The following is a 27,647-nucleotide window of genomic DNA, read 5'->3' as shown; positions in this document are numbered from 1 at the left end:
ATGGAAACATTAGTTGAACAGAAACAAAACTCAAGCTGTAATCTATACATACTGACCTGGCTGGGAGTAAAACCCACTGAACTCAAACCGGCCCCATCTGTGGTATACATTTAAAGCAGTATCATGCCACTTTAAACAGTCATGACTTACCCCAAACAATCCTGGGAACTGCAGTTTGTAAAGGGTGCTGAAAGATGTTAGAAAACCCCTATTCCCCTCACAGAGCTATAATTTCTAGAGTGGTGTTAACAGTCAATCCTTCTTTCCCAGGGAACTCTGGGAATTGTAGCTCTGCGAGGGGAATAGATGACTCCTAACAACTCTCAGCACCCTTCACAAACTATAGTTTCCAGGGTTCTTTGGGGGATGCCATGACCTTTTTAAAGTGGTATGATAGGGCAGATGGGTCCTAATAGACACCATTCATACCTCTTGGGTTAAACAAAGTCTGGGATGCAATTGACATTTTTGGTTAGATGGGAAGGTACGGAAAATATGGATGCCATAAGGCACCTGGGACACTTCCACACAGAAGTTTATTGTGGTCTCAATTCTTGATGCTGCCCTCAACAAACTACACTTCCCAGCATTCTTTGGGGGAAGCCATAATTGTTTAAAATGGTATGATATTGCTTTAAATGTATGGTGCGGGTGAGGCCTTAGCCTTAATTCATAAATATTACATAGCTAACAACTAATTAAAAAGTCATCATTTATTTTTCCTTGAATCCATAACTCTCTTTTTACATATTGCACAATCCTTCTTTTACCATTTCCATGTTTCTTTAGCATTATTGTCAGCTTAACATTTGACATTTGCTCCCATAGGCACCTAACTAGGCTTCTCTCATAAATCATAAATGAATGCAGAAGCCAGACGGAGTGGATTCATGAGTGATCACATTCAGATATGGACCACAAATAAAGTGATCCATCTGTTCCTATTTGGAGCACTCAGTATAAACCTCTGCAGGATCATTTTGTGCGGAGCTCAGACCAGGCACCTTCTAATATTGTTTCTTTGGCCTATGCAGACAGGTCTTCGAGGGCTGGGGGGTGAGTGGAAAAGAAGTGAGCAGAGTTGAAGTGGGAGGCGCTGGCCAATCCAGCAAATGACAAAATTGTCAACAGCCTGGCCTTATAAAAATACTTCCCTGAGAATGCAAAATAACACATTGTAACTGGAATGGAACAGTTTGGCAGCCGAGAAGCAGTGTGGCTCCTCGGTAATCATTCATAATTCCTTTTTATTACAGGCTGTTTTGGCTAGAGATGGGAGAGGTATAATGACGTGTCAAAGGGGGCTGAAAAACAAGGCTGGATTGTACTTTCTGCAACAGAGGTTGCGAGGGCCACAAAGGTAGCACTTGTCCTGTTTCAATAAATGCATTTCTTTCAAGGAAAGATGTGTAGCTTTAGCTACCAACTGCTTCTGGCATGATGCTTTACCCCTTGAAAACAAGCATCAGGACGTGACCATAAAAGAGCCAGAGAGACTCACACATTGAGACCGCCCAGCTTTGCAAAGGACACGGAAGCGGCAATGGTGGAAGTATGACATTTAATCTATAAGCCCCAAAGAAGCTGCTGTCTCAATCCAGGGCCAGCTCCAGGGAGTTGCACAGTGGTCCAAACACCAGCAGAGGGATCACCACCCTAACACAGCCGCCATTGCCACTTTGCACATATCAACCAGAAGATGAGAGACAGGAGAGAGGATTCAGTGTGCATATTCTGCCTCTTTCGGGTTTGGCTGGGGGTGGGGGGCAGGCAGCAAACTGGGGATATAAAGCCTGAAAGCCCACAAATTATAAGCCAGCACAATTTACATCAAATTATGGAGCCAGCTTAGTATTGTTTATTCCATGGGTATGGGGAACCTTTTCCAGCCTAAGCACTGCATTCCCCTCTGGGCAACCTTCAAACTCCTCCAGTTAGTGGTGGGCAGAGCAAAGTATGTGCCTCTTCCTCTGTTCAGTAAGCAATACACAGGGCAGAGCTTTCTACACACATTTTTCTAGATTTTATCTTCATTGTTTTTAGATTTATAATGTCTAGGTATTGTATGCCTATTTTGTACGTCGCCCAGAGTGGCTGGACAGCCAGCCAGATGGGCGACTAATAAATTCAATAAATAAATAATAATAATAAATTTCTCCATCCTGGCAGGCGAGAGGCATTGTAATAGTCCCAAGACACAGTCCAACCAGGCAAAAAACACTCAAGATGAGGGGTGTGGCCTGAGGAGAGGGGGTGTGGCCTAGGGAGAGGGGGTGTGGCCTAGGGAGAGTTCTAAGGGTCACACAGAAAGGCCCAGAGGACTGCGTTTGGCTCCCGGGCCTGTAGTGCCCCAGACCTAGTCTATCCTGATTGGCAGTGGCTCTCCAGAGCCTCTAGCGCATGTCTTTCCCTTTCCCCGATATTTGATCCTTACTGGTTTAAAAATGTATTTCTATACTGCCCTCTTGTAAAACATCAGGGCAGCATACAGCGACATAAAAACATCTTAAAACGACGCGAAACAATTGTTAAAACGACTGGCTACTCATGAAACATTTGAAACAGCTGCCTAGGCCTGTCAGCACAAACAAGTCTAAGAGATGCCCATAGTTGTCCTGGCTCCCGGTTTATTTCCAGGCTCCAATATCAGAGCCATTCATGACCTTTAAAGCTCTATACAGCTCAAGACAAGGCACCTGAAGCACTGCCTTCTCCACTGTGTATTGAAGTTTTCTTGGGGTTAAAACCCTTCCTTACGTCCCACCAGTATCCGAGACAAGTCTGGCAGTGACAAAGAGGACAGGGCTTTCTCCGATGCTCCCCCCAAGCTGTGGAACGTCCTTCCTAGGGAGGCTTGTCCAGCTCCTTTCCTCTGATGGCCTTCCTCTGGCAGACAAAAGATCTTCCTCTTTCAACAGGCTTCTGACTCACTGGGGCAATTTAAGGTTTTGATGGTGGCTTTTATTTTATTGGCTTATCATCTACTGTTCTGGATTGCGATATGCTTTCCAACTGTTTGGGGAAGGGCTGTAGTTCGGTGGCAGAGCATCTACCTTGTACGTGGAAAGTCCTGGGTTCCATCCCCAGCATCTCCAGGTCTGGGAGAGACTTCCTATCTGAACCCTAGGAGAGCTGCTGCCAGTCAGTGTAGACAAGGCTGAGCTAGATGGACCGGTGGGTCTGACTCAGGGATGGAAGGATCCAGGTCTCTACTTTCACATATTTCCAGTCTTAAATTCAGTTCTCCACGTTTTAAAAAATCCTCATGACAGTTCTTCAAAATTTAAGTTTGAATTTCTCCTAGTAGACACGATTGCATGCAGTTTTGACTAGCGTACACATTTTTGCAAGCCGTTTCTCCTACTGTGATGCATTTTTATGTGCTATTTTCACCAATGTGTTCATATTTATACACACTTTCTCCTAACTAGGCATTTTTGTAAATGGCGGTTGGTTGGAAAACTGCCTCGCTCAATTTGGATAAATGTGAACTTTGAAGGATGGCCATATTTCGGTTCTCGTGTTGTTTCTGAAAATGCAGACTGGATAGACGCGGTTTGAAATGCAAACTGAATCGAGCTTCTCCTCCAAACCTACTCGGTGTAAGGCAGCTTCCTACATTCCATTTTTATATCACACATTCATGCCCACTTTAAATTTGACCTTTAAATGAGACTGGATGTGATATTGGGCAATGAGAACTTGATAGCTGAGAATATATCAGGGACAGGAAAGCTGTATGCACATCACCCCTGATCATTGCCCCTGCTGGCTGGGGATGAGGGGAAGCCAGCAGCTTCTGGAAGGGACACCTTGTATATACTCACACGTTTCTTTAGTATTGCTCACTAAGAAAAGGCAATTGTAATCTGCATTTGTGCTTTCTGTATTTTAATCTTGAGCCTGAGCTTGTTATAGTACAGTGATGCCATCCTAACACCTGTAGCTCAAGTTGCCAAAAAAGAGAGTTACAGAGCCAGCTAAGAACGGGCAACAGAGTTTCTTCATGAACAGTCGAAACCTAAGATTAGGATAAAGCATAATGGGGCAGATGCCTCGGACAGTAGGCGCTTGATGCAGGAAGCAGCAAAGGGTAGAAGCTGAAGCTGGCATGGGGCTTGGCCTGCACGCCTTCAGATAGTCATGACTGTGGCAGAGGATGTCATCCTGAAACCAGCAGTGAAGGAAGATTCAACTGACAGTGCGATTGGCTGCTATGTTTGGAGGGGGCATCTTGCCTACTGCGTGGTGCAAAACATCTTCAAGCAGCTATGACCATGCTGCATATAATGTAGTTTAACTCAGCAGCAAGTCCCATTTTACTGAATGGTGACCAAGTAAGCATCCTGAGGATTGCTGTTTTCATTTGTGCCCCATAATCTAATTTATTTATTTTTTGTTATTCATGGCTAATAAAAAGCTAGACGGCAGAGCAAGATTAATCCCCACATGAATTTTTACTGCAAATCCTACTAGGACTGGTATTACAAGAAGACAGCTAGAAATGACACTAGCAAGCTGAGCTGACCCCACCCACCCAGAAACACATAACAAGTGATCATTAAAATAAGCTGAAACCCCATGCAAAATTTTAAGGGGAGTGGAATAAGATACACATTTTTCTGAAGGCAAGACTGATTTGCCTCTGCCACACCGTTCAGTGAAAGCAACTGCTGACATCTAGAGGCTGGTAGCTTAATTACTCATAATAACCACCTTGCTCATGCTGCTTTTATTAAAACCTTCAATTCTATTAACTATTAACCTTTAATTTTGCTCAGTTCACACAGATTGCTTCCTAATAAAGGATGCTAACACTCAAGGTTATTATTCAGGAATATTTCCATTAGCACAGGTATGGACTAGAGTATTACTGAACTATGGGATGAAGTTATACCCCATATGGCATTGAGACACGTAAGTGAAGACCACATGGTCTGTATTGGTAAGTGTTCTCCCATCCCCCCCCCCCAAAAAAAGAGATCACAAATCACAACAGGTCATATCTGTACCTCTGTCAAAATATTGAAGACATATATGTAGCCTGGAGACAAGTGTCAAAGAAGACCAAGGTTAGTTCTACTAATCATGCAAGGCATTTAATGTGTCTTAACAGTTTGTGGAAACAAAAGAAAACCAAGGGCAAAAAATAAGTCTCTTTTTATTCTGACAGATCATCATCACGGTCTGAAAAAATGGTTTAAATGACTTTATAGAACTCTTTGGGGATGGTGACCCTGTGGCCCTCAAACTCCCGTCATTCCTTGGTACTGGCCGTGCTGGGCTGGGGCTAACTGGGAGATGGAGCCCAACAATATCTGGAGGGCCCAAGGTGCCGAACCAGAAGAATTCAGTCTTCTATTTTTTCCAGTGCTTCCATATCCTCAGGATCAAGGTGTTTGATGGCGGTCTCTGAAAAAGAGGAAACTTTCGCTGGAAGGGTGGTTCCACAGCTCAGAGAAGAGGCGATGGAGCAGAGCCCAACCATTTCTAAGCTGCTGGTTAGCAATAGCATCAAGTAGTTTGGCCTATCTTCCTCTCTAATGTGCAAGGATTCCATGTTGAGGGTAGATAGGTATTACTGGACTGCAGCCAACTAACTTCTACTCAGAGTAGACCCAATGAAATTAATGGACCTAAGTTAGCCATGTCTATTGATTTCAATAGGTCTTCTCCAAGTAGGAACAGCACTGGATGCAACCCACTTAAGTTCATAGCATTACTGGGCCAAAATGTCCAATGTTTTTTGTCTCTCACCCGCATAGCAAAAAGCAACATTGCAGAATTTTCTCTTAATGTTCTCCACCAATGTTTTTATGCCAGCCAGGATGCTTACACAGTTGCCGCTACCACTTGCGGCCCACCCCCCACAAAAAAGCCCCATATTTGGAAAGGCGACGTGCTCATGCCATTGCTAATGGTGAGCCCCAGCCCTGAGAAACTGTTGGGAGGGTTTCTTCCCCTGCTTAGAAAAATTTGGTAAAATCTTTCCAATACTTAAAAGTGTAAATGTACTGCCTTCAAGTAGATTCCGACTTATGGAGACCCTATGAATAGGGTTTTCATGAGGCTGAGAGGCAGTGACTGGCCTAAGGTCACCCAGTGAGCTTCATGGCTATGTGGGGATTCGAACCCTGGTCTCCCAGGTGTTAGTACAACACCTTAACCACTACACCACACCCTAATTCTTAAGGCAACAAATATGGTGGATATTTTCAAGAGGCCCTCTGTAAACAGCTCCAATATATAAAACAGCAGGCAAGGCCATATTCCACCACTCTATAGCCATGTGGCAACCACAGGAGAGTTTTCATCAGGAACTTACTCTGTATGGAGGGCTTTTTTAAAAGAAATATCAGGACCACTCGTAATTTCCTGATCCTGCTAAAGTATGAATTGGTATAAGCCAAATAGTTTAAGGTGCTATTTCTGAATAGATCAATTAACTCTACTACTACCTAAATATCTAACTTATTTATTATCAGTTATATCCCACCTTTCAGGATTCAGAGTTGTGAGACTAATGTAAATTAGCAGTAACAGGATGGGAGGTGAATATCAGATTTAGCTTCCCCAGCCCTTCTTTACTGCACCGGCTCCTGTTCCTGTTCCTGCACCTGGAGAACTGCAGCCTGTTGAGGAGCCAGAAGGTTGAGCCAGCCAGCCCCACACCTTGGAGAGCAACTGTAAGAACTTTCCCATGGCTGTAGCTGCTTCCGCGGGGAAGCTTGTTGCGTGGGCTGTGGTTTGTGGGTGGCAGCTGTGTTAACCTGCGAGAGCACAAACACAACTCACGAATGTATAAAGTGTGATTCATGGGGTGCCCGGGTTTGTGCTAACTGATGTTTTTACTGATGCACTGGACTTCTGAATTTGTATTTACTGTAATTTTATTATATTTTCTTTGGTGTTATTCTGTTCACTACTTGGGGGCCTTGCCCCCAAAGTGGCATATAAACAAATTAATGGAAACCTCCTTCCAAGGCAGCTTGCAAGTAAACAGCATTTTCAAAAACGCACCAATATCAGCACACGCAAAGTAATCAGGATCCTTCTCACATTGCCGTTAGTGACAGAAAGGCTCTGTGGGGAAGAAAGGCCCGCTGGAGCAGGCTCCAAGGTGGTCCCCTCAGATGTTGTTCGGACTACAAATCCCATCATTGTTGACCATGGGAAAAGGTGGCAGGGTCTGACAGGAACCAGAGTCCAGTAACACGTGGAAGGCCAAAGGTTTCCCATCCCTGGTCTATCTGGTCTAGAAATTAACTTTTAAAAGGTTCCCTGTGATTGTCAGCTCAGGAAATTAACAGATTTGAGAGCCAATGCTGTTCAATGGTTAGAGAACTAGGGCGTTTTAGGTCTCCACTCAGCTATGAAGCTCCGTGGGTATGCTCTGAAGGAACATGAGGCCACCACCTAACTAAAGCTAAGCAGGTCTGGGTCTGTTCAGTGCCGGGAGGAATGACTGCCTGGGAACCACATGTAGGCCAACTTGGGATTCCATGATGGAATAAAGGAGGGATACAAAATCTAAAAAGACTTGGGCCAGTCGCCATCTGTTGGTCTAACTTGCCTTACAGGGTTGTTGTGAGGATAAAGGGGGAGAGGGAACAGTTATGTATGCTACCCTGAGCATCTTGGAGGAAGGGCAGGCTATACAAGTAATAAATAATCTGAACCTGTAATTAGCACACAGATTAGATCCTGAAATTAGCATATATATCAAATGATTAAAGTATATGTTGCTCTAACAGAAGTTAGAAATACTATTATTTGACCAAATCTTTTCTGGCAGGAAAAATGCCTAACCGTAAAGTTGAAATGCTTCTCTTTCTCTCTCATTTTGTCTTCACTGATACGCAGCCTTTTAATTCTCATTTACTGCTGTTGCAGAGGCTGAAGGCCAGTGAGTATGTTTCTGAACAGAGATTCAAATCCCGAGTACCCAAAAATGAAGTCTAATGTTCTGTCCCCATTAGCCAGATGAAAATATTATACTCACTGAAGTGCTCTTGAATTGCATACAGAAGTGGCAAATTATGCCTTTCAACCATGTTGAACGTCAAGCCCTTCTTTCCAAAGCGGCCTGCTCGACCTATGCGGTGGAGGTACGTCTCGAAGTCGGCAGAGAACGACATCGTTGTAGGCAGGCTGAAGTTGACCACGATCGTGACCTGTTTCACATCAATGCCTATAGGGAGACATAAACGAGGTCACTTACGGTGGAAGAAGCACGTCACCGGCAGCCCAGTTTGCATTTGCTTGCTCAAATCATACCTCTAGCACAGACGTTGGTTGTGATGAGGACTTTGTCTTTGCCATCACGAAACTTCTGGATCACTTCTGCCCGCTCTTCAACTGCAAGCTCCCCACTCAACAGGGATACTTGGTGGCCATCATTCGACAGAGCCCGATACAGCCATTTTGCATTTTTACGAGTCTATCAAAGGAATGTAGGAATGGTGGTAACACAAAAGATTACGGCCTTTGTTGCACTGACAGATAGCCCTGTTTCTATTTTGGCAGATATAACTTTCAGCACTTCGGTCTTGAACCATTCATTCATTCCACACTGGATTCCCCATAGTAAATAATGATGGAATGACCTGTCAATTTTGGCTCTTAGTTTCTTATTTTGCTAATCTTAAATTTTCTTCTCCACGTTTCTGCAGCAATTTGCATTTTTTTTAAAAAAAAATCCTAATGAAAATTCTTCAGCATTTTAGTGTAGATTTCTTCTAATGCATACATTTTTGTATGCAGTTTTGATTACTGGACACATTTTTGCAAGCAATTTATTCTAATATGCATTTTTGTATGTTATTTTCACTAACATATTCAGTTTTACGCACGCATCCCCTTAATACATGCATTTTTGCAAACACTGCTTGGTTGGAGAACTGCATCACAAAATTTGGATAAGTGCGAATTCCAAAGGACGGCTGTATTTCTGTTCACATATCGTTTCAGAAAGTGGGAATTTGATAACCTCAGCTTTAAATGCAAACTTAATCAAATTTCTCACCCGTCTCTACTGGTAACTGAATAGTAAGGCCATATCAAGACTGCACACAGTCTGAGCAGTAATTTCCTATTGCATAGTGGTGACTGGTACAGAAAGCGGGGTACCCAAACAGTAGATAGAGCCAGAACCAATGGCAGGCACAGCCAACTAATTGTAGTTTGGGCCCATCCCCTTCCCTGCAGAGTTCTACAAGTGCAACACTGAGATTAAGGAGGAGGAAGCTGACAGACGGCACCGTCTCCTGGACTGGTTCTAAGTAAGAAGGTAAGGCAGGTGGGAGCTGGCTGAGGGCAGATTGAAGCTGGTGGGACAGCATGCCATGTGCCCTAATGGACCAGCCTCCACTGCTGTTGGGTGAAGTCAGAAGTTGTGTTTTCAAGACTCACAGCAGGCTCCCCAGCCTGGCTTCGTCCCAATTTTTCAAACAAAGTGACAGGTATGCACGCCAGCAAAGCCAACGTTAGCTCATCAGCCATCAGTCTTGTCCCTATCTCCAAGGGAAAACATGATACCCACCCCTGCATTTTCCTTCCCTATCAAGTGCTTGCGTGCCATCAGTTATGGAATGTGGGGCATGCAAAGGAAAAGGTGTAGAACCTCGAAAGGGAAGCAGTCCTCTCAAGGAGACAGTTGTTGAGAGAAGCTGAACAGAGAAGCCTGAGGGAGAGAGGAAGGAGGTGGGGAGAGAAAGCAGACAGCTTGTAAGAAAGAGGAGAAAATGAGGAAAAGGGCATTCAACTGAGAGGAACTTTGAAAACAACTGCGCTCCAATTAGTGAAAGAAAACCGACGCTGTTGCTATTTAACCAAGGGTGCCAGGACTGGCTTCATTTGTGGTTTTGCTCATTTAGTATAATGGTTAATTAATTGGTTGAAACAAAAGAGACTGTGGGAAGATCTCATCCTGGTTCATTAACTGAAGTGACATCACAGTTTCCCTATTTGTGTATAATGGTGATCTCTGGCTTAGTACAGAGTGAGGAACTTCTTGTTGAAGCCAGCATGCAATATTTTTTTTTGGGGGGGGGGGGACAAAAGAGAAGTGATGTAGTGAGGAACCCTGGGCTCCGATGATTATTCTCAGCTTCACAAAGCATGATAATCTGAAGTGGGCCAATGTATCCTTGGTCAGAGAAAAAATAGAATTTGCAATGACGACCCTCAGTTTCCCCAGCTTACTAACAAGCAGGAGACAATCTTCACTAAATCACTAACAGATCTGCATCTGGGATTTTTTCTAATAGCCAGGCTTGTGAAGAAGAAAAAATCAAGGACTACCTGTTCCAGAAAATCCCAAAATGCAGGTTGTTCTCTTAACAAGGCAAACTGTTCTTTTATTGTGGAAAAAGTTGTGCAGTTATTTGTGCTTTAACATCCTCCGGCAGGCTTCACGTGCTGCAAAATATCCTCCTGTTTCACTGGTTACTGAACAGCAGCCAGGGATTCCTACAATACCGTCTGGCTTGCTGCAGAGGTCTCCCTTTTGGGGCTTGGTGGAGTGTCGCTCTATTTGGGGAGCCAAATAATCCTTCATAGATTACTCATTGCCTGACACAATCTTCCCGATTCTGATGCTTGGGTCTGAGCATTTGGGTTCACAATGAAGTCCTCCTGACTATGAGAGATTTGGCCAGATTAAACTAACGGGAGGAGACCTCAGGGCTCAAGCATTCATCTTGTTTACTGAAACCAAATCAAGCTGATGCACTGCTTGCCAGGCTATTCACAATTGCCTTGCAATGGGTTGGAAGTCAACACATTTCCAGTTCCACCACTACTCCCTAACCCCTCCCCTCCCAAATATAAGTGTTGGTTTCTCTCTTGCACCTGAGCAGGGATGTAAGAAGGCATTGTTTTCTGTCCTGCCCTGTATTAGTCGCGTACAGAACCATTTCCATTCCACTGCACTTTGTTTTCTGCCAAGTAGTATATTACTGTTTTCACTCTCTGCAGTGGCAAAATTACATAACTTACATAATTATTCCACCCCATTCATCTCAATGTAAGGGAAACACAATGAAAATGGGAACAGAACATTATCCATTATGTATCATTTTCAGACTGAAAACAACAATGAATACCAATCATACTTGCTGGATTGATTTCTGTTCTGGACATGGGATGAATAAGCAAACCCCAGACATTTCTGTTCCCGGCAAAGTCCTCTGACATCCCTAAAATCCCCGACTTAGCTGTTATCTTGCAAGGGCACTTTACCTGGCAAAAGATTATGGCTTGGCCAACGGTGATGCTGCCATAGATATTGCACAGGGCTTTGTATTTATCTTCCTTATTCTCACACTCAAAGTAGTACTGCCGGATATTGTTGAGCGTCAGCTCCTCTCGGCGGAGCTTAATAATGTTGGGATCAGGGACGATGCGTTGTGCAAACTGCAGCACAGGGTCTTCAAAGGTGGCTGAAAAGAGAAGCATCTGGCAACTGGGCGACAAAGCTCTGGAAGAAAAAGAAAAAACAGTCCCAATGTAAATGGGGCTCGCACTGCTTTGCAGCAGTCCACATTTCATCCCCGAGTCAAATTGTGCAGATGAGCCTCTTTAAAAATCAGGTGTGGGGAAGCTTTGGCCCTCCAGATGTTTCTGAAGTACAACTCCCATCAGTCCCAGCAAGCATGGCCAATGGCAAGGGATGACGGGAGTTGTTCGTAAACATCTGGTGGGCCAAAGATTCCTTACCTCTGATCTAAATGAAGGTACTCATTGGGGAGGGGCTGCAGCTTAATGATAGAGCACATGCTTTGCCTGCAGAAGATCCCAGGGTCAATCTTTGGCATCTGCAGGCCGGTGTGGGAAAGACTTCTGCCTGAAAGCCGGGAGGACCACACCTTAGCTCGCTGTGCTAGATGGCAATGGTCTGATTTGATATGAGGCAGCATCATAGGTTCCTAATGCTCTTCACCCCTAGCTTGTAACCAGGTAACAAGTGAGGTTCATGCAAAGTAAGATTTACATCTCCAGCTAGAGTCCTCAAAGCAACTCATTTTTATAACACATAAAAGATACACCAAATCCACATGCCTACAAAAACAAACCAAAAGCCCCACTGAAGCAGGAACTGACAACTTGAAGATCCTTCCCAGAGGGCAGTTGTAAAAGTTGGGAGAGGGGTGAGAGAAGAGGAAGGAGAGGACAGTCCGGTTGGAGCAGGCTGTGTTGCTGGTTTTGCCCGCCTCCTTCAATTTCTTCGCTAGCGCTATATTTCACAGGCTCCCATTTCTAAATATTAACAGCTAAAGAGGTCTTGTCCCAACACCTCCCAGACCTTTCCATGAACTAGAGAAAAAGGACTGTGCGGTGTATCTTTGACTTAATGAGAGACAAAACTGTAAGAGCCAAATTAGAGACTTGTCTAAATTGACAGGAGGACCAAGTTCCTGTATCTGCCCATGTTATAGGGCATTTTGCAGACATTTAAGCTGTCATTCTGCAAGCTTATATGATCTTCACAGGCATTAAATGCAGGGTAGGGATGGAAACATCTGTCAGTTTCGGTTCTATCAGGTTCTCATTTTTTCCAATAAACTCAGTTTTTCACATTTCTGCAGCAATTGGCGATTTTAAAAAAAACAATCCTCATGAAAATTCTCCAGCACTTTAGTGGTAATTTCTCCTAACAAACAAATTTTGGCAGGCAGTTTTGACCAATGTACACATTTTTGCAAGCCGTTTCTCGTCACACAATGCATTTTTGCATGTTATTTTTACTCATGTATTTATTTTTTATGCACACTTTCCCCTAACATACACATTGGTTGGCAAAATGCATCACAAAATTCAAACAAGTGCAAATTGCAAAGGATGGCTGAGTTTCGGTTCTCATAACATTTTGGAAAGTGCAAATTTTATACATGTGGTGTTAAATATGAACTGAATCAAATTTCTCACCTATCCCTAATGCTGGTCCCTCCAGATGCTGCTGGACTCCCAACAGCTCTAGACAACAGGGCCAATGGTCAGGGATGATAGCAGCTGCAGTCCAGCAGCATCTTTCTTTAGGCCACAGCGCACATGCATTTCCCCCTAAACCAGTTATTTTATTTCTATAGTGCCATTAGCATGCACGGTGCTTCACAGAGTAGAAGGGGGCAGTTCCCTGCCCCAGGAGCTTATGACCTAAAATTATGACAAAGGGGAAGCAATCGAAGAAGGGGAGCAGAGGTGACATGTGGTCGTTTCAGCTGCAAATGCTTATTTATTATTTAAACTGAATATATATCCCACCGCTCCTCCCAAAGGCGCCCAGGGTGGCTAAAACATCGACAAAACCATTTAACAACAACAGAAAAGGATTCTAACAACAATTACAGTTAAAAACATTCTTTCATCCAGTGATCTATGGGTTGTCAGGAACAGTGTCGTTCACCCATCAAATGCCTGGACTAAGTGTTCACCAAATGACTATAACTAAGCTTAGGCTTAGCAGGGCAGGCATGGGGAACAGAGAGAGGGAGAGGGAGAGAGAGGGAGAGAGAGAGATGGCCTTGTGATGGCATTCTAAGACACAGGTCCGAATATCAAGGGGCAGGAAGGGAGAAAAGGGCAGACAGGCCTCTGGATGGCTGAGGGGAGTGGAACTGGACCAGCAGGAGTCGCCAGCAGGAATGTTTTCAGAATAAAGACATGGAAAGATAAGGAGGAGCAGGGCCTTGGAGAGCTATTAAGGCGAGGACGAAGCCTCGGTTAGACCTGGGAGCAGGCATGAAAGTCAGCGTGGGAATTCAAGGACTGTCACAGAGCATTTTGGGCAGCAGGTGTCCCTTATTCATTTTTATTTATTTATTTATTTATTTTATTTATATACCGCCCTAAGCCTAAAAGGCTCTCTGGGCGGTGTACATCAGAAAGGAAAGCAGCAAGCTGTGGCCAATCCCATGTTCCCAGTTCTTCCTAAATGGAAGCAATTGTCAGTGTAGGAAAAGGCTTTGGGCACTGGCAGGTCACAAAAATGACAGGCCTTCCCCCATGTAATAATAAATTACTTGAAAAGGGAGTTCTATCAATACAAATGAAGTTGGTAAAAGCGTCCTAGGTGCTCAACATGTAGCACTTTTTAAAGCAAGAAATGAGCTGCTTCTCCAACATCTGTCTTACCAAAAAAGAACACATGTTTACCTGTGAATACGGACACTCTGGTCTGAGAAATTCTGTTTGTCGATCATGACATCTGCTTCATCCAGCACACACACTTTGATCTTCTTCACATTCACAAAGTTTAGCTTGAAACACCAATCTAGCAGAGTCCCTGGGGTTCCAATTACTATCTGTTCTTCTATTACAGTTCCTCTTGGAACTGCGAGAGAGATTAAGTTACTTCTCCTATGCCAACTAGTACATATTTGCCAAACTAAAAAAATCTGCATTATTACAGTTACTTTTCCTAGAGCTATTTTCCCCTTTCCTATAATGACAGCACCAGCCTTGACACAAAATCTGTATCTTGTACACACTCAACAAGTGCACAGGCAGGGACAGTGCGCCAAGTCACAGACACTATTCAATAGGCAGCTGCAACGTTCCCATCATGGAAGCATCACTAGGTAAGTGGGCCATGACAGTATGGAACAAAACAGATGGCTTGTGTTCTATTTCCTCAAGTCTTACCTCGGGAGAGGATTCTAAGCAAGGCCTCCGAGGAGAAAAAGGCCGATACCTGAGAGGTGGTGGTGGTGGTGTTCTTATGCAGACCCAAAGGGCTTTTAAGAGGCTAAAATCAACACGTTTAGTTGTGCTTGGAAACGAAATAGCAGCTACTACAGTTGCTGCAAAACTGGTTGAATAGGTTCCACACCCCTAGTTGGAGATAGGTTACAATATTTCACATTATTTCAGCGTTCTTAGCAGGGCAGACCCACATACACTAAGGGCACTAGTCGATCTGGAAGTTCACAACAGCAGAGGTGACATGTGAACAAACCCCAATCTGAATGTGGCTCATGCTGGTCTCATAGGCTGCCCTCACTGCTGTATCCCCCCCACCCCCAAACAGCTATCAGGCAAGCTAAGGGGATTGTGATGGTGAGCAAGATGCACCGGGGGGGGGGGGAGGGAATGACAGTCCTTCCACTCCATTGTAGTCATGTTCCCCTCACGATTTGGGGGCATCTAGAAACATTTGGTTTTCTAACGTAAGCATTTCAAATGTGGGACAACAAGACAAATGCATTTACCTCTGTTCCCTCGAACAGCATACGTAACCTTTATGTTGACACAAAACTTTCCCATCTTCTCAACAACTCGTCCAGTTTGCAAAGCCAGTTCAAAGGTAGGAGCTAAGCAGAGGCACTTTAGGAAGAGACAACAGATATGGAATGAAACAGAAAGATGCAGAAGGGTTAGCCTTCAAAATGGCACAGAGCTACAGCAACGTAAAGTGCAGGCCACGTTCCTTTTTCACTGTTAAGTACTTATGTTCATAAGATTCCGGACCCTGGAGTTCTTTCATATGAGGCTTTTACTGTGGAAGAGTTACAACTTGTTCATTTACTTTTTGTGGAACAACTACCCCCCCCCAGTCATGAAAGCACTGCCCTCCCCATTTTCCCCATACTGCCTCAATAGTTTTTCATGCAGTAAAAAAAAAAACCTGACCTAAAAAAAATGACTAAAAAGAAACAGTAAGTGAGATATCCGCTAGATATGGATCACCTTGGTGCTGTTCTGTCTTTTTTAAAAGGAAGGTATGGTTTTGACCATGCCCCCATCTCTCTGCTCACCTCCACTATTACCCTTTACACTTGGGAGCATTTTAGGATATTTTAATCAATCTTTTAAATTGTGTTTTTGTCTGTTTTTAAAATTAAAGTATTTACACAGCAGCATTGACATGAAAAAGTGTTTTAGAACAAGGTAGAATTCCACTCAGTGCCATTTTATCACCATGTTATTTTCTTTTGTTTTAAAGACTAAAGTAACCACAGACGTTTCCTCTTTCAACAAGCCTTTTAGGTTGAGACCTATCCCAGTCTGTGTTAGAATTGCTTAATATGCTTTTAAATAATGTTTTTAACCCTTTTTAAAAGTTGTTTAAAACTTTTTTAAAGCTGTTTTGTTTTAATGTATTTTAAGATCTGTTTTTATGATGTCTTAATGTGTTTTTGGCGCGTTGTTTGCCGCCCTGGGCTCCTACTGGGAGGAAGGGTGGGATACAAATTAAATTAATAAATAAATAAAGTGCTTTAGCGCAAGTTTTAAAAAATGATTTTAAACAAATTGATCAAGAATTTTCTTTCATTTTTTAAGTGAGGTTAATGGTCTCTTCCCTCCCCATACGGCTAGGTCACAGCCACTAATGTGGGTGAACATAGCAGGATGTACAACGGGATGGACACACAAATAGGGATGGGGAGAAATCTGCTTCTGTTTGCATTGTATTGAGGAAATGCCTAATTCACACTTCACTAATACGTGGACTGAAACACAGCTATCCTTCGAAATTTACAGTTATCCAAATTTTGCGATGGGGTTCTCCAACCAAACAACACTTACAAAAATGCATACATTGGGGGAAAGTGTGCACAAAAATAACTTACAAAAAAGTGTTCTATCGGGGACATTTGTTTGCAAAAATGTGTACATTAGTCAAAACCGCATATAAAATGTATTAGGAGAAATTGGCATATTATTAATAATATTAAGAAGGAGGAGGAGAAAGAGGGTAACTAAATTTTAATTTATTACCTGCGCATCACCCCAAGGTCCCAGGGTGAGTTACAATTTAAAATACACAATTAAAAGCAAAATCACAGTATCACAAAAAATAGGATAGGTCCTAAAAATATCCATCTCATGTGTCATATTAAATGTTAAGTAACACTAAAATGCTGATAAATTTTCATGAGGAAGTTTTTTTTACAACCCAGACTTTTACAAACTTTTGCAGAAATGTGGTGACCTGAACTTAAGACTGCAAAAATGAGAAACAGAGAGCTGAAATAAATGGCTTTGTACATCCCTACACACAAAGAAGGCTTTATCCTCCAAGTGTGGAAAGTCAACTGCAATTCCGCATGTAGCTTACAGCTGAAGAACAATGACTGATGGCTTAGCGCCATCCAATCTCGTCAGGGCATTAAATATACTGTACCTACAAGAAGCAAGTACATCTTTCTTTTTGATGTTTCAAGAAAGTATTTTCCACTCTAAATCTGAGAGGAAAATGCAATAAAATGGCTTAAATCCCCAACAGGTAGTTCATAAAGTTTCAAAGCCAAGACTGAGAGCAGTTTCTTGGTGATATTAACATCACTTTGTTACCATGCTGCCACTTAAGACAGATATCAGTGCCAGTTCAGCAAGGTTGGGACTGTGTGTCAATTTCATGGCAGTTTCCTTCCACCAGCCAGCTTCCAGGTTTTTCCAAAACTCTCAGCACTGAAACAAATATGCTTTTAGCCATTCTGTGGTAACAGTGGACCAGACATTATGGAAAACATGTAAAGCAGGGAAGCAGCTCTTTACTCAGGTTAAGAGCAAAGATTCGATTTCAAGTTGGCGTTAGTGAAATGGGGATGACTCTGAAGTCAATGGCAATATCACTTAAGATTATTTTACCTGTGGAAATCTGTCAGCTGGGTTCACCCTGCTGAGCATAGCCAGAACAAAAGCAGCCGTCTTGCCTGTCCCTGACTGACTTTGCGCTATAAGATTTTGGGGTCTGAAACACAGAATCATGTCAGGATTAATGCGAACAGCTGACAATAGCCCAGAGATACAAGGGTGTGGGGAAACTAAGGAACGTTCCAGTTTCAGGGGAATGCTAGTGAGGGAGAATCACTACCTGAAACAGCAACAATGTTCAAGAAAGGCAAAACAAAGTATGTACAACAGAAATCAAAGTGGGAAGAATATTTCAATTGCAAGTACAAGTTAACAAAGATTTGGGGCTGGGTATTTCAGGATATTAAGTATGTTGTATTTTAATATTTCATAATGTAAGCTATCTTAAAGGCAGCTTATACATCTTTTTAGGCTACTATATATTTTGAAAAGTTGTTTACCACTTTCTCTGTTCTCCATGCATTTGGCCCCTCTTAAGATATCATAAACAAAGTTTTGCATGATGGTTCCTAAGACCAAGGAGCAGATTTTAGTCTCTGTTTTGATACAACTGGACGCCATTTTAAATCAAGATGATGGACTAAACTTTTCAAAACTGCACTGATTTAAACCACTGATTAAACTGCAATGGTTTTTGTTTGTTTCTTAGAATCCTCAAGCAACACAAGACACCAAACACAAGGCTGGTAGCAAATAAATACAGGCTAAGGGGAAGAACAGAGAACAAAACAACGAGGGAAGACTAATCAAAGCACAGATGAATCTTACTGAGGCAGAAAAAACCCAATGCAAGCCTAATTTTAAGGACAGATTAAAATATGACTTGAACAGGCTGAAAAAAATTCTGCATTGCGACTTTCATATGATGATAGGCTTTAAACTATAGCAGGAGATAGCACAGTATAAGCAGAGGGAAAACATCCCTTCCCTAAACCTGTGTGCTGGTTGGGGACAGAAGGCAGCCCTCGACAAGTTGTGCTATCTGTTCTATACAGATGAGACTCCCAAGTCTGCAAGAAATGTTTGGCTCAACAGTTCACTTGCTAGTTGACACAGGTGTCTTCCATGCTGACTACAATACAAACAACAACCGTCAACTTGTTTCAAACCAACTCACGGGTCAGCTAACATCATTGGAAGTGCCGTTTCCTGTATCTTGGAAGGTCTGTTAAAGCCCATGGCATAAATACCTTGGAGTAGTTCATGCTTCCTGTTAAAATAAGGAAGGAAATTTATAGTTTTATAGGCAAGCAGCTCAGGTAACTCCAGCGAAACTAGGAAATCCTGCCAGTCTGGTAATTAAGATACTGTGGAGGTCTTCAATAGGCATAACTTTCATAAACTGGAGAATCATAGTTGCTATTACCATGGCTATGAAAAATCAAGATAAAGTTCAAAACAACTGACAAACAACTCTGTATAGTTTCACAAAACAGGTTAAAAAACCCTGTAGATTTGATCTGTAACACATGAAAAAGCCTGGAAATCAGAAAAATCCCCTCCTATAAAGACGCGGGATTCACCTCAAATGCTTTTAAAGAGGAGTGAGCTAGTACTAAAAGTGGCTTATCAATATCAGCAAAAGGCTACTACAGAATAGCATGATGCTATTGTATCCCAACATTTCTCGAATATTAGGAACCTAATTTCCAGGCTCACCATTCCCCTTTCTTTCCAGCGCCAGATAACCACATGGTTACCAGAAAAAATATCCTGTCAGTGCCGTAACTCAGCAGTAGAGCATCTGCCTTGCATACAGAAGGTCCCAAGTTCAACCCCCAGCATCTCCGTGTAGTAATGGGAGAGACTCTCTGCCCGAAACCCTGAAGAGCCACTGCCAGTCAGTACAGACAATATTGAGCTACACCGACCAATGGTCTGACTTTGTATAAAGCAGCTTCCTATGTAATTACACACAGACAGGTGTCAGCTATGCCCTCTGCTGTATTTTTTTTTTTACAGTCTGTGATGTGCGCCTCAAACCAGAGTAGACTTAACTGTTTCAGCGAGATTAAATAAAAGCTTTGTACGTGTCACGATCCTGAGAAGGTCACAAGAGCTGGAGGCAGAAAGGGAACAAGAAGTGCTATGGAAGCAAATGGCAATCAGAAACGAAGAGCAAGGAAGCCGCGGTCAACAGGAATCAGACACAATGCACCAATAATGAGAGGCACCACATGAGGCTTAGAAACCAAATGTGCTCTTGAGGAATGCATGTTCTCAGGCTTAGCTCAAGGAGAGGCAACACCATAAGCAGACCTCAGACAACAGGATGGACAAGCATTTCCTGGGGAATGGCCAATTCAATTTCTGATGTATAACTCTCAATTTCAAGCAGACCTACAGCCCAGTGAAGGGCAAACATTGCGTAAAGCCATTTATGAACAATGTGCAAACCTGCATTGACTCTAGTTACTCACAAATGCAGTTCCTCAAAGGTTCTTACAGAAAACAGTGGCGAGCTGGGATCACGCTGTAAAACCTCTACATGATGATAGGATTCCACTAAAGATTTTCTTATTAACTTGTTTAAGAGAGACGTTTCTGCTGAAGTCACTGCGTTGCATGAAGAAAAAATGTATGTTATTTATTTGCTAAATTTATCTCATAGAAGTTTAGCATATTTTATCATTTCTACAGTATATAAATGTATATAGGCACCCCATTAATTGCCAGCTCATAAGACACATTATCATAATAATAATTAAATGCATCTAAAAGACAGACCAGACCGTAGGACAGAATATATTTAAAAGGCCTACGTGAACACCTGCTGACAGAAATATCACAAAGATTGCAAACCTCTCCAGGAAGGTTGTTTCATAACTGGGGCACTCCTACCAAGAGGTCCTGCTTTCTGGTGGCTCTGTGTGGCAGAAGCACCCAAGAGAAAGGCCTCTGAAGGTCTTAGTTAAACATACAAAGTACCTGACCTTTTCCCTTTTAAAAGAACTGGACTGTAAAGACAAGACATGCATGGAGAAGAAGAAAGATGGGGAAGGGCTGTAGCTTTGTGGCAGAGCATGCACCTTGCATGCAGAAGGTTCCAAGGTCAATCTCCAGCATCTCCAGGTAGGGCTAAGAAAGAATCCTGTCTGAAACCCTGGAGAGCCACAGCCAGTCAGTGTAGACAATTCTGAGCTAGATGGACCAATGGTCCAACTTGGTATAAGGCAGTTTCCTATGTTAAAGATGCATCGATGTATGCTGGCCATTGTGTAACTCCTAACTGTCTGGGTGGGGATCCCCTTGTAAATTCAGCTGGAATCAACTGCCATATGTCCACCCTCCAGAACTGTCTCAGGCAGTGGCTATTCCATATGGACATCACGTACCGGTACGCCAACAGAAAGAATTGGTATCAGAATTTGCTTAATTTCTCAAGGCTGATTTTCCTTAACGCTTAAATTATAGTGGCTTCCCATGTTAATCTTTAAAGCCTTCTAGTCCAGATGTCATGCATTCTCATCAGGAATCTCAGGGCAGTAGAGCTATCCCCAAATCAATTTGCATCACTCCATTGACTGAAGAACCTTCAAGACCAGCTCATCCACCTGTCTTTTTCTTTGGGTGCATCAATCACAAAGTGAGCCAAGCATCAACAGGGCAAATTCAAAGTGTATTTTGTTCCTGCTAACTTCATTTTTAGCAGTAAGATAGCCAGTTCCAAAAACCATTGCTGAGATCATACACCACTAGAAAGCATGCAAGCATTACATGCAGATTAATCCTGGCGTCTTGCTTGTAGACTCAATGGTGTTAATCGGTAAGCCTAGGGAACTAATGCTTGGGTTACCAATCACAGCCGCAACAAGCCAGCCCAACTGTTGCTTTTAGGGGCCTTCCTATAAGTAGATTAGCTTTCTTCCATCATAGTAAACCCATGGCTGGTCTGTACCACAGTCTGCAGATGGGAGTTTATGCAACTGAATGCTCTTACATGCACATAATCCCTTGCAGATAGAGAACTAGCCTGTCAGGAAAAAAGGCTATAGCCTAGCCTTATCTCTTCCATCAGCAGAAGGGAACCTTTTTGGCCCGGCAGGCCAGATCTGTCTCCCCCACCCCGGAGGACCAACTTTGACAGGTGGACAGAACGGCCCACTTGTCAATCATCTGATGTCATATCAGTGCCAGGTGATTGACAGGTGGTGGGACAACTCACATCTGCCACAGTTGGCCCTCCCAGTTCAATCACAGGGTTTGAGTTCACCAGCCATGCCCAAACCAGGCAGGATTGAACTCCTCACAGATCCGTTGATGCATGGAGAATTCAATCCTGCTTTCTGCAGCTGCATCTCTACCTGCCCCACACCTGATGTCACATATGACATAATGGGTGGGTCAGATGAGTGCAATTTTGCGAAAACGGTCTGGTGGGCTAAGTTTGGCCTGCAGGCTGGGGTTCTCCACCCTACCTTACATATTAGATATCTATATGCAGAGAGAAGTTTCTGAATATTTTTGGTATGGAGGAGTACTCAGTCATGTATCCTCCCACTGGCAGTTTGAAGCAGCAAGCTGAGGCTTACTATCTCAATAGATGAGGAAGCCCAAGAACACTTGCCATTGCCCATTATTTTACCTCGGTCATCATCGTCGTCTTCCAACTTTACCATGTTTACATTGTTGTTCCCATCGCTTCTCCCTTTAAAAGAGTTTTCAGAACATTAGAAGACTGGCCTACACATTTTTAATGAATGACAATGCAAACTAGTGCCCTACAAAAATATAGCTACGACTCATCCCAAGTCACAGCTCCAGGTACCTAGCTGACTAAAAGTCTGCCTAATTAGAGAACATGCAAGGCAATTCTAAAACATGACAACTTTGGGGAAGGCTTTTGAATTGCGAGTAGACACCACAGAGGTGAAAGGAAGCCAAAGGATCGAGGGCCACTGAGGGCAGCTGCATGCCGATTCGCCAGCCTCCCAGAGATAACCTCACAGCAAGAGAAAGACGAACCAGGCCCCATCCACTGGCTAGAGAAGCAGCAGCTGCAAGGAGCTTGCTTTCCCCTTCCTTCCAGTAAGGAGAAGTCTGCTCCACCTGACAGTTGCCACAAGAAGTAATTGTCCTTGCAGAAGAAAGGAGAAAGTCTCCATCCATTGTCCAAAGGAGCAAGAGCCACCAGTTGCTATTTAAACAAGATCATGACCAAGAGAAGAGCAGTCTGGCCTGAGCAGGACGTAAATGCCTGCTTATAGATCACCGCTTTGTTCTGGCCTTGAAAAAAATTATCTCCTCTCTACCTTTGCCTTCCACTCCTTTCCTTTTGTCTCTTGTCTTTTTTTTGGTAAACCTGATAGTAGGGCCCGTCTCTTCTTTTTATTGAGGCTAACTGCTCTGGGAGACAATTGTCCGAAAAACAAGATAAACATATAGTAAATTAATACAATCATAACGTTTTGGACAGTGTGCTTTAAAATATGTAATTACCACCATGAAATTCACCTACGTTTCTATTAATGAAGTACAAGCAATGGGCTCTTGGCTTCATAGGGTACATCCAATGCAATGTATTTCAAACCACAAAGAAAGAACAGGGGCCTCTCAGGAGCATCATTACTAAACGTCTGTTTTAGAGCTCATCTATCTGAAGATTCAGGGTAGGTAAGATCAGAAAGCAAACCTGTATTAAACAGATAAGCAAGGCACACTCACAGGTCCCTTACCTGAAACAGGGCGATGTTGCAAATGCCCAAAATTTCTCCCAGGGGTGAAGGGTTTGCAGAGCTAGAAAAAGAAACGGTTACAAGTATGAGCAACACAGGTCACAAACCTTCTGAGACACTTCGGCCTAGCACAGCCAACCTGTGACATCCAGGGAAGAAACACACCAGACGAATTAAGGGTTGGTCAGAAGATGGGCGCAAAAGAGAGTTTGGAGGATTGCAAAGGCAAACTGGATGTGGGGGGGAACGAGTTAGTAGACGGAACAACAATAAGGAAAACGTTAAGATACAGGAGGAATCTGAGAAGTAAAAGGTTTTGTGCAAACAGAAGGGGGTGACAGGATGGAAATGGTTAACAGATATGGGAGGATAATGATGTACTGGAGACAAGAGAGAGGAAAGGCCTAGGGCTGAGAGTGCACAGAGACAAAAGCTGTGCTTCTCTGCACTCTTACTTGGGAATGAGCTCCTACTGAACTCAATGAGGCTTCCAATTTGTCTGTGAGCTTGCACGCATCAGTATGCATACACTAGGGATGGAAAGATCTTTCAATTTCAGTTCTCTCAGTTTCTCATTCTTCCAATCTTAAATTTGGTTCTCCACATTTCTGCAGCAATTTCTGGGTTTTTTGGTTAAATCCTCATGAAAATTTTCCAACATTTTAGTGCGCGTTTCTCCTAATAAACACATTTTTGTAGGCAGTTTTGACTGATGTACACATTTTTGCCAGCCATTTGTTGGCATATAATCCAATGCTGCATGCCATTTTCACTCATATATTCATTTTTATGCACACTTTCCCCATATATATGCATTTTGTTAACACTGATTGGCAAACCACATTTCAAAATTTGAATAAGTGCAAATCTCAAAGGATGGCTTTGTTTTGATTCTCATATTATTTCGGAAAAGTGCAAATTTATAGATTTGGCTTGAAATGTGAACTGAATAGAAATTCTCACCCACCTTTAGCATATACACCCCCCCCCAAAAAAGCAAGCTCAGGCTGCGTAACTGCAATCCTATGCTTACTTTCTTTTTTTTATATAAAAAATCCTATATAAAAATAAACCACAAATGAACAATACTACAGCAGAATAATGCACAGAACCACATCAGTAGAACAAAAGCAATACAAGGAGTTTTAGAAGACCCATGAAAATTCATAGTTTGTGCCTGATGTTAGAAAAAGATAATAGGCAAAGATGAGACTCAGCACAGAGAAGAGTGGGCATTCCAAAAGCTGAGGGCCACAGGTAAAAAGTCCCTCTTCTCCGCCATCCACCCACCTCCGAAGACACCTGAAAAAGCACCTGGAGAACAGCTTGAGATTATCTTGGTGTGCAGGCAGAAGTAAGCGCCATGAAACACAGCCTTATGAATAAGCCAACAAAAATTATTAGCCCAGGAGTTCCCAAAATGTGGTCCATGAGCTTCATTCAGGTGGTCCATGGAAGTGATGGGGGAGAAGGCTCTGCCTTCCTCAGAGGAATAAAGCCATGACTGGTGGCAAGATGGAAGAAGGCCCCAGGTAGGGAAAAGGACAACAATAAGGCACTGGAAAGAACTGGAGATGAAGTACATGGGAACGAAGGAAGCAGCAAGCAGAGAAGAAGCTAAGAGAGCGTGCATGGCATGTAGCGCATTACAAATTGTAAACAAAAAAGGCAGAAAAATCATTAGGTGGTCTGCCAAGACCCTCAGCAGCTTTCAAGTGGTGCAGAGGGGTGAGGACATGTTTTGGAACAGCTATGGGGCTAGTAGCCTGTATATCCATGCTGGTTCTCTGCAACCAGGATGAAAACGCAAGATACTAGCCTCTCAGTAGGAAATTTATTTAGTAGTCTTCTACCAAGCAGGTTGGTAGAGAAGGAACAAACTTTCCCTTTTTCTCTATTGGCCAACACAGAAAACATGTATAATTGCTTTTATTAAAAGACTTTTTATCTGTACGCTGATAATTATTTTACCACCTCTCTCCTCTGCCAATCTGTTCACTTGCCTGCATTGAGTTCCAGGCTACCAGGAGAGTACTATTGTTTTTATTTATTCATTTAAGATATTAACCTTCCTTCATCGGAAAATTCCATGCATATAAGTGTGTGTTTGTGTGTACAGAAGTATGAAACCAATTCAAACACATAAATACAATTTTAGAAAAACCAAGTTTGGGTTGGGGACCATCATGAAGGTATATGACCACATGAGGAATCATTTGAACCCAAATAGGAAGCTTGATACTTTAAAAAAAAAATAATAAGAAAAGTCTATACATACAATTTGAGCATGACTGTGTTTACAATGTACTAATGCAACAGGAATAATTTATATTTGTCAAACAAAACCAGTTATATCACCTCTCGGTAACAAGAGTTCTCTGTGTGGCTTACAAAGCAAAACATCAAAACAAACTGAAAACTACAGCAAATTAAAATACGATTTAAAACACTCTCAAGAACTTGGAACTTAGGTACACTTTCCCTAGAATATTCACTTTTAAGATATAAATACTGCATGTCTGTATGCTACGGGTCAGGCAGATTTAGCGTCCAAATGCTGTAATTTACAGAGCTGCAAACCACGGACATCGCCAGATATGCAAAACACAACCACAGCATGGGACAACATAGCAAGTCTGAAATACATTTTTTAGCATTAGATTATGTTTTATATAGTTAATTAATTTAGGTATTATTTTGATCTGCCTAGTAAGAATCCTCCCTAAAATGTCAGGATATAAACAAAATCGTTGAAATAAAAAAAGGGATATAAAACTTAAAGACAACCAAATTACATGGGGTGAAGTACAGTACCAGCTAGGGCAATTAGGAAGTGGGAGGTAAAGTTTAACTAGCATCTATTAATCACAGTAGCCAAATTGACACTCCCAGTTCAGATGCAGTATACCTTTCTCAACAGCAGTAACTAGGATGCAAACTACAGCAGAATTACTGCCTTTGTATGGCCTTCTGGTTGAGGCACTGTGAGGAAGAGTGATGCTGGGCTAGGGTATATATTTATGTTTATTAAAATGCTTACATCCCACCTTTCAGGACAAATGCCCTGCATCCAAAACCAGTCATAAAATACATAAAACCAACAAGTTAAAAGTCAGGGAAAGGACTGTCGCTCAGCAGTCGAGGAACTATCTTGCATGTGGAAGGCCCCAGATTCAATCCCCATCATCTCCAGGTACGGCTGGGAATGTCCCCAACCTCATACCGTAGAGAGTCACTTGCCAGTCAGTTCAGACAATACTGACCTAGATGGATAACAGGTCTGACTCAGTACAAGGCAGCTTTCTATGTCCCTGAGCTCTACAGAAGTACACAGCCCTTATGGTCTGATCCTACAGGGCTCTTCATAGGAGCTACAGATTCCATGCTAGTAGGATGCATGGCCTTAAAAGAGAACATGCAGAATTATTAAAAAGGGACTTCGGGGCATTTGCAGAGAGCCCATTTTCTCCAGCTAACTCACCCATATCGAGGATTAAGGCCAGGCCATGGCTTCCACCAAGGGAGCCTTTGAGAACCGGGGAGGAGGACGACAAGATGAAGATACTGCAAAGGAAAAGGGCCCAAATAATAGACGGTCTGAAGATGCCCTGGGGCAAAAAGGGGTAGGAAAAGCATTAAACACTCTTATCAAGGATGGTGGAGGGCGGCTGGCCCTCAAGGCGCTAGTCCCTCGCCTCTTCCTTACTTTCTGAGGTAGACAAACAGCGTCCTCATCGGGATTCACTCCCAGCCCCTTCCTCGGGCCGTTCTGCCTCGACGACATCTCGGCTAGCCGCTCCGCCTGCCCAGCGGGCCTCGACCCGCCGAAGAAAGCCAGCCCGTGCGACGCGGCACCGCAGCACGAGGCCAGGAGGCGCAGCCGCCTCAAACTGCGATTCGGAGAAAAGAAACGAACGCAGAAGAGTAGGCGGGGCAACAAAGCCTGCCTGGCGAGTATTTATAGTCTCTCGCGGCTAGGGGTGGGGGCGACAGCGAGCGAGTAGGCTGCCGGCTTGCTCCAGGGTTGCCATGGAGATCAAGGGAGGAGCGAGGTGGAGACGAGCCTTCGAGGTCGTCTGATGTCCCCGCGAGCGTTCCGGAACGCTGGTGTGTCAGTTCTCTCGCCGCCGCAGCAACGCTTGTTAACGAGAAGTGGTTGGGTCATCGTCGAGTCCCTGCAAACAGAACTTCACTCAAGCTTGCTCTAGATCCCTATAAGGATTCCGTTAATCGCTTAAAAATATATGAACATAATTGTGATTAACAAAACAGAGGTTTTTATTGTATTAACACAACGTTTCAGCTTCCGCTTTCACCAGCTGCTAACATACAAATGCTGGTACCGAGGGGGCAGTTATAGAGCTTTGAGGATGG

The 27,647-nt window shown here is 43.1% G+C and overlaps 1 protein-coding gene across 1 annotated transcript; it reads right to left on the bottom strand.

Annotated features, from left to right (window-relative positions):
* Positions 1 to 5,077: 5,077 nt before the first annotated feature.
* Positions 5,078 to 27,217, bottom strand: DDX25 (DEAD-box helicase 25). The gene is made up of 12 exons (XM_061593066.1): positions 26,980 to 27,217; positions 23,274 to 23,334; positions 22,184 to 22,246; positions 20,019 to 20,154; positions 18,716 to 18,808; positions 17,593 to 17,695; positions 15,210 to 15,324; positions 14,155 to 14,332; positions 11,242 to 11,479; positions 8,278 to 8,440; positions 8,003 to 8,191; positions 5,078 to 5,412 (listed from the first exon to the last, which is right to left on the bottom strand). The coding sequence occupies exons 1-12, from the start codon at positions 27,055 to 27,057 to the stop codon at positions 5,351 to 5,353; spliced, it is 1,479 nt and encodes a 492-aa protein (XP_061449050.1). The 5' UTR covers positions 27,058 to 27,217; the 3' UTR covers positions 5,078 to 5,350.
* Between the last annotated feature and the right edge of the window lie 430 nt (positions 27,218 to 27,647).

Source organism: Rhineura floridana, chromosome 12, assembly GCF_030035675.1.
Source record: "Rhineura floridana isolate rRhiFlo1 chromosome 12, rRhiFlo1.hap2, whole genome shotgun sequence".
Lineage (NCBI taxonomy): Eukaryota > Metazoa > Chordata > Lepidosauria > Squamata > Rhineuridae > Rhineura > Rhineura floridana.
The sequence above is the reverse complement of the archived record's forward strand: the minus strand, read 5'-3'. Positions and strand labels throughout refer to the sequence as shown.

Excerpts from the sequence above, each read along its gene's own strand:
- DDX25 (XM_061593066.1), bottom strand. The coding sequence starts at position 27,057 with ATGTCGTCGAGGCAGAACGGCCCGAGGAAGGGGCTGGGAGTGAATCCC. Across the intron at positions 17,696-18,715 it reads CCAATGATGTTAGCTGACCC|ACCCCAAAATCTTATAGCGC; the intron begins GTGAGTTGGTTT and ends TCTGTGTTTCAG. Across the intron at positions 14,333-15,209 it reads TGCTGTTCGAGGGAACAGAG|TTCCAAGAGGAACTGTAATA; the intron begins GTAAATGCATTT and ends TCTCTCTCGCAG.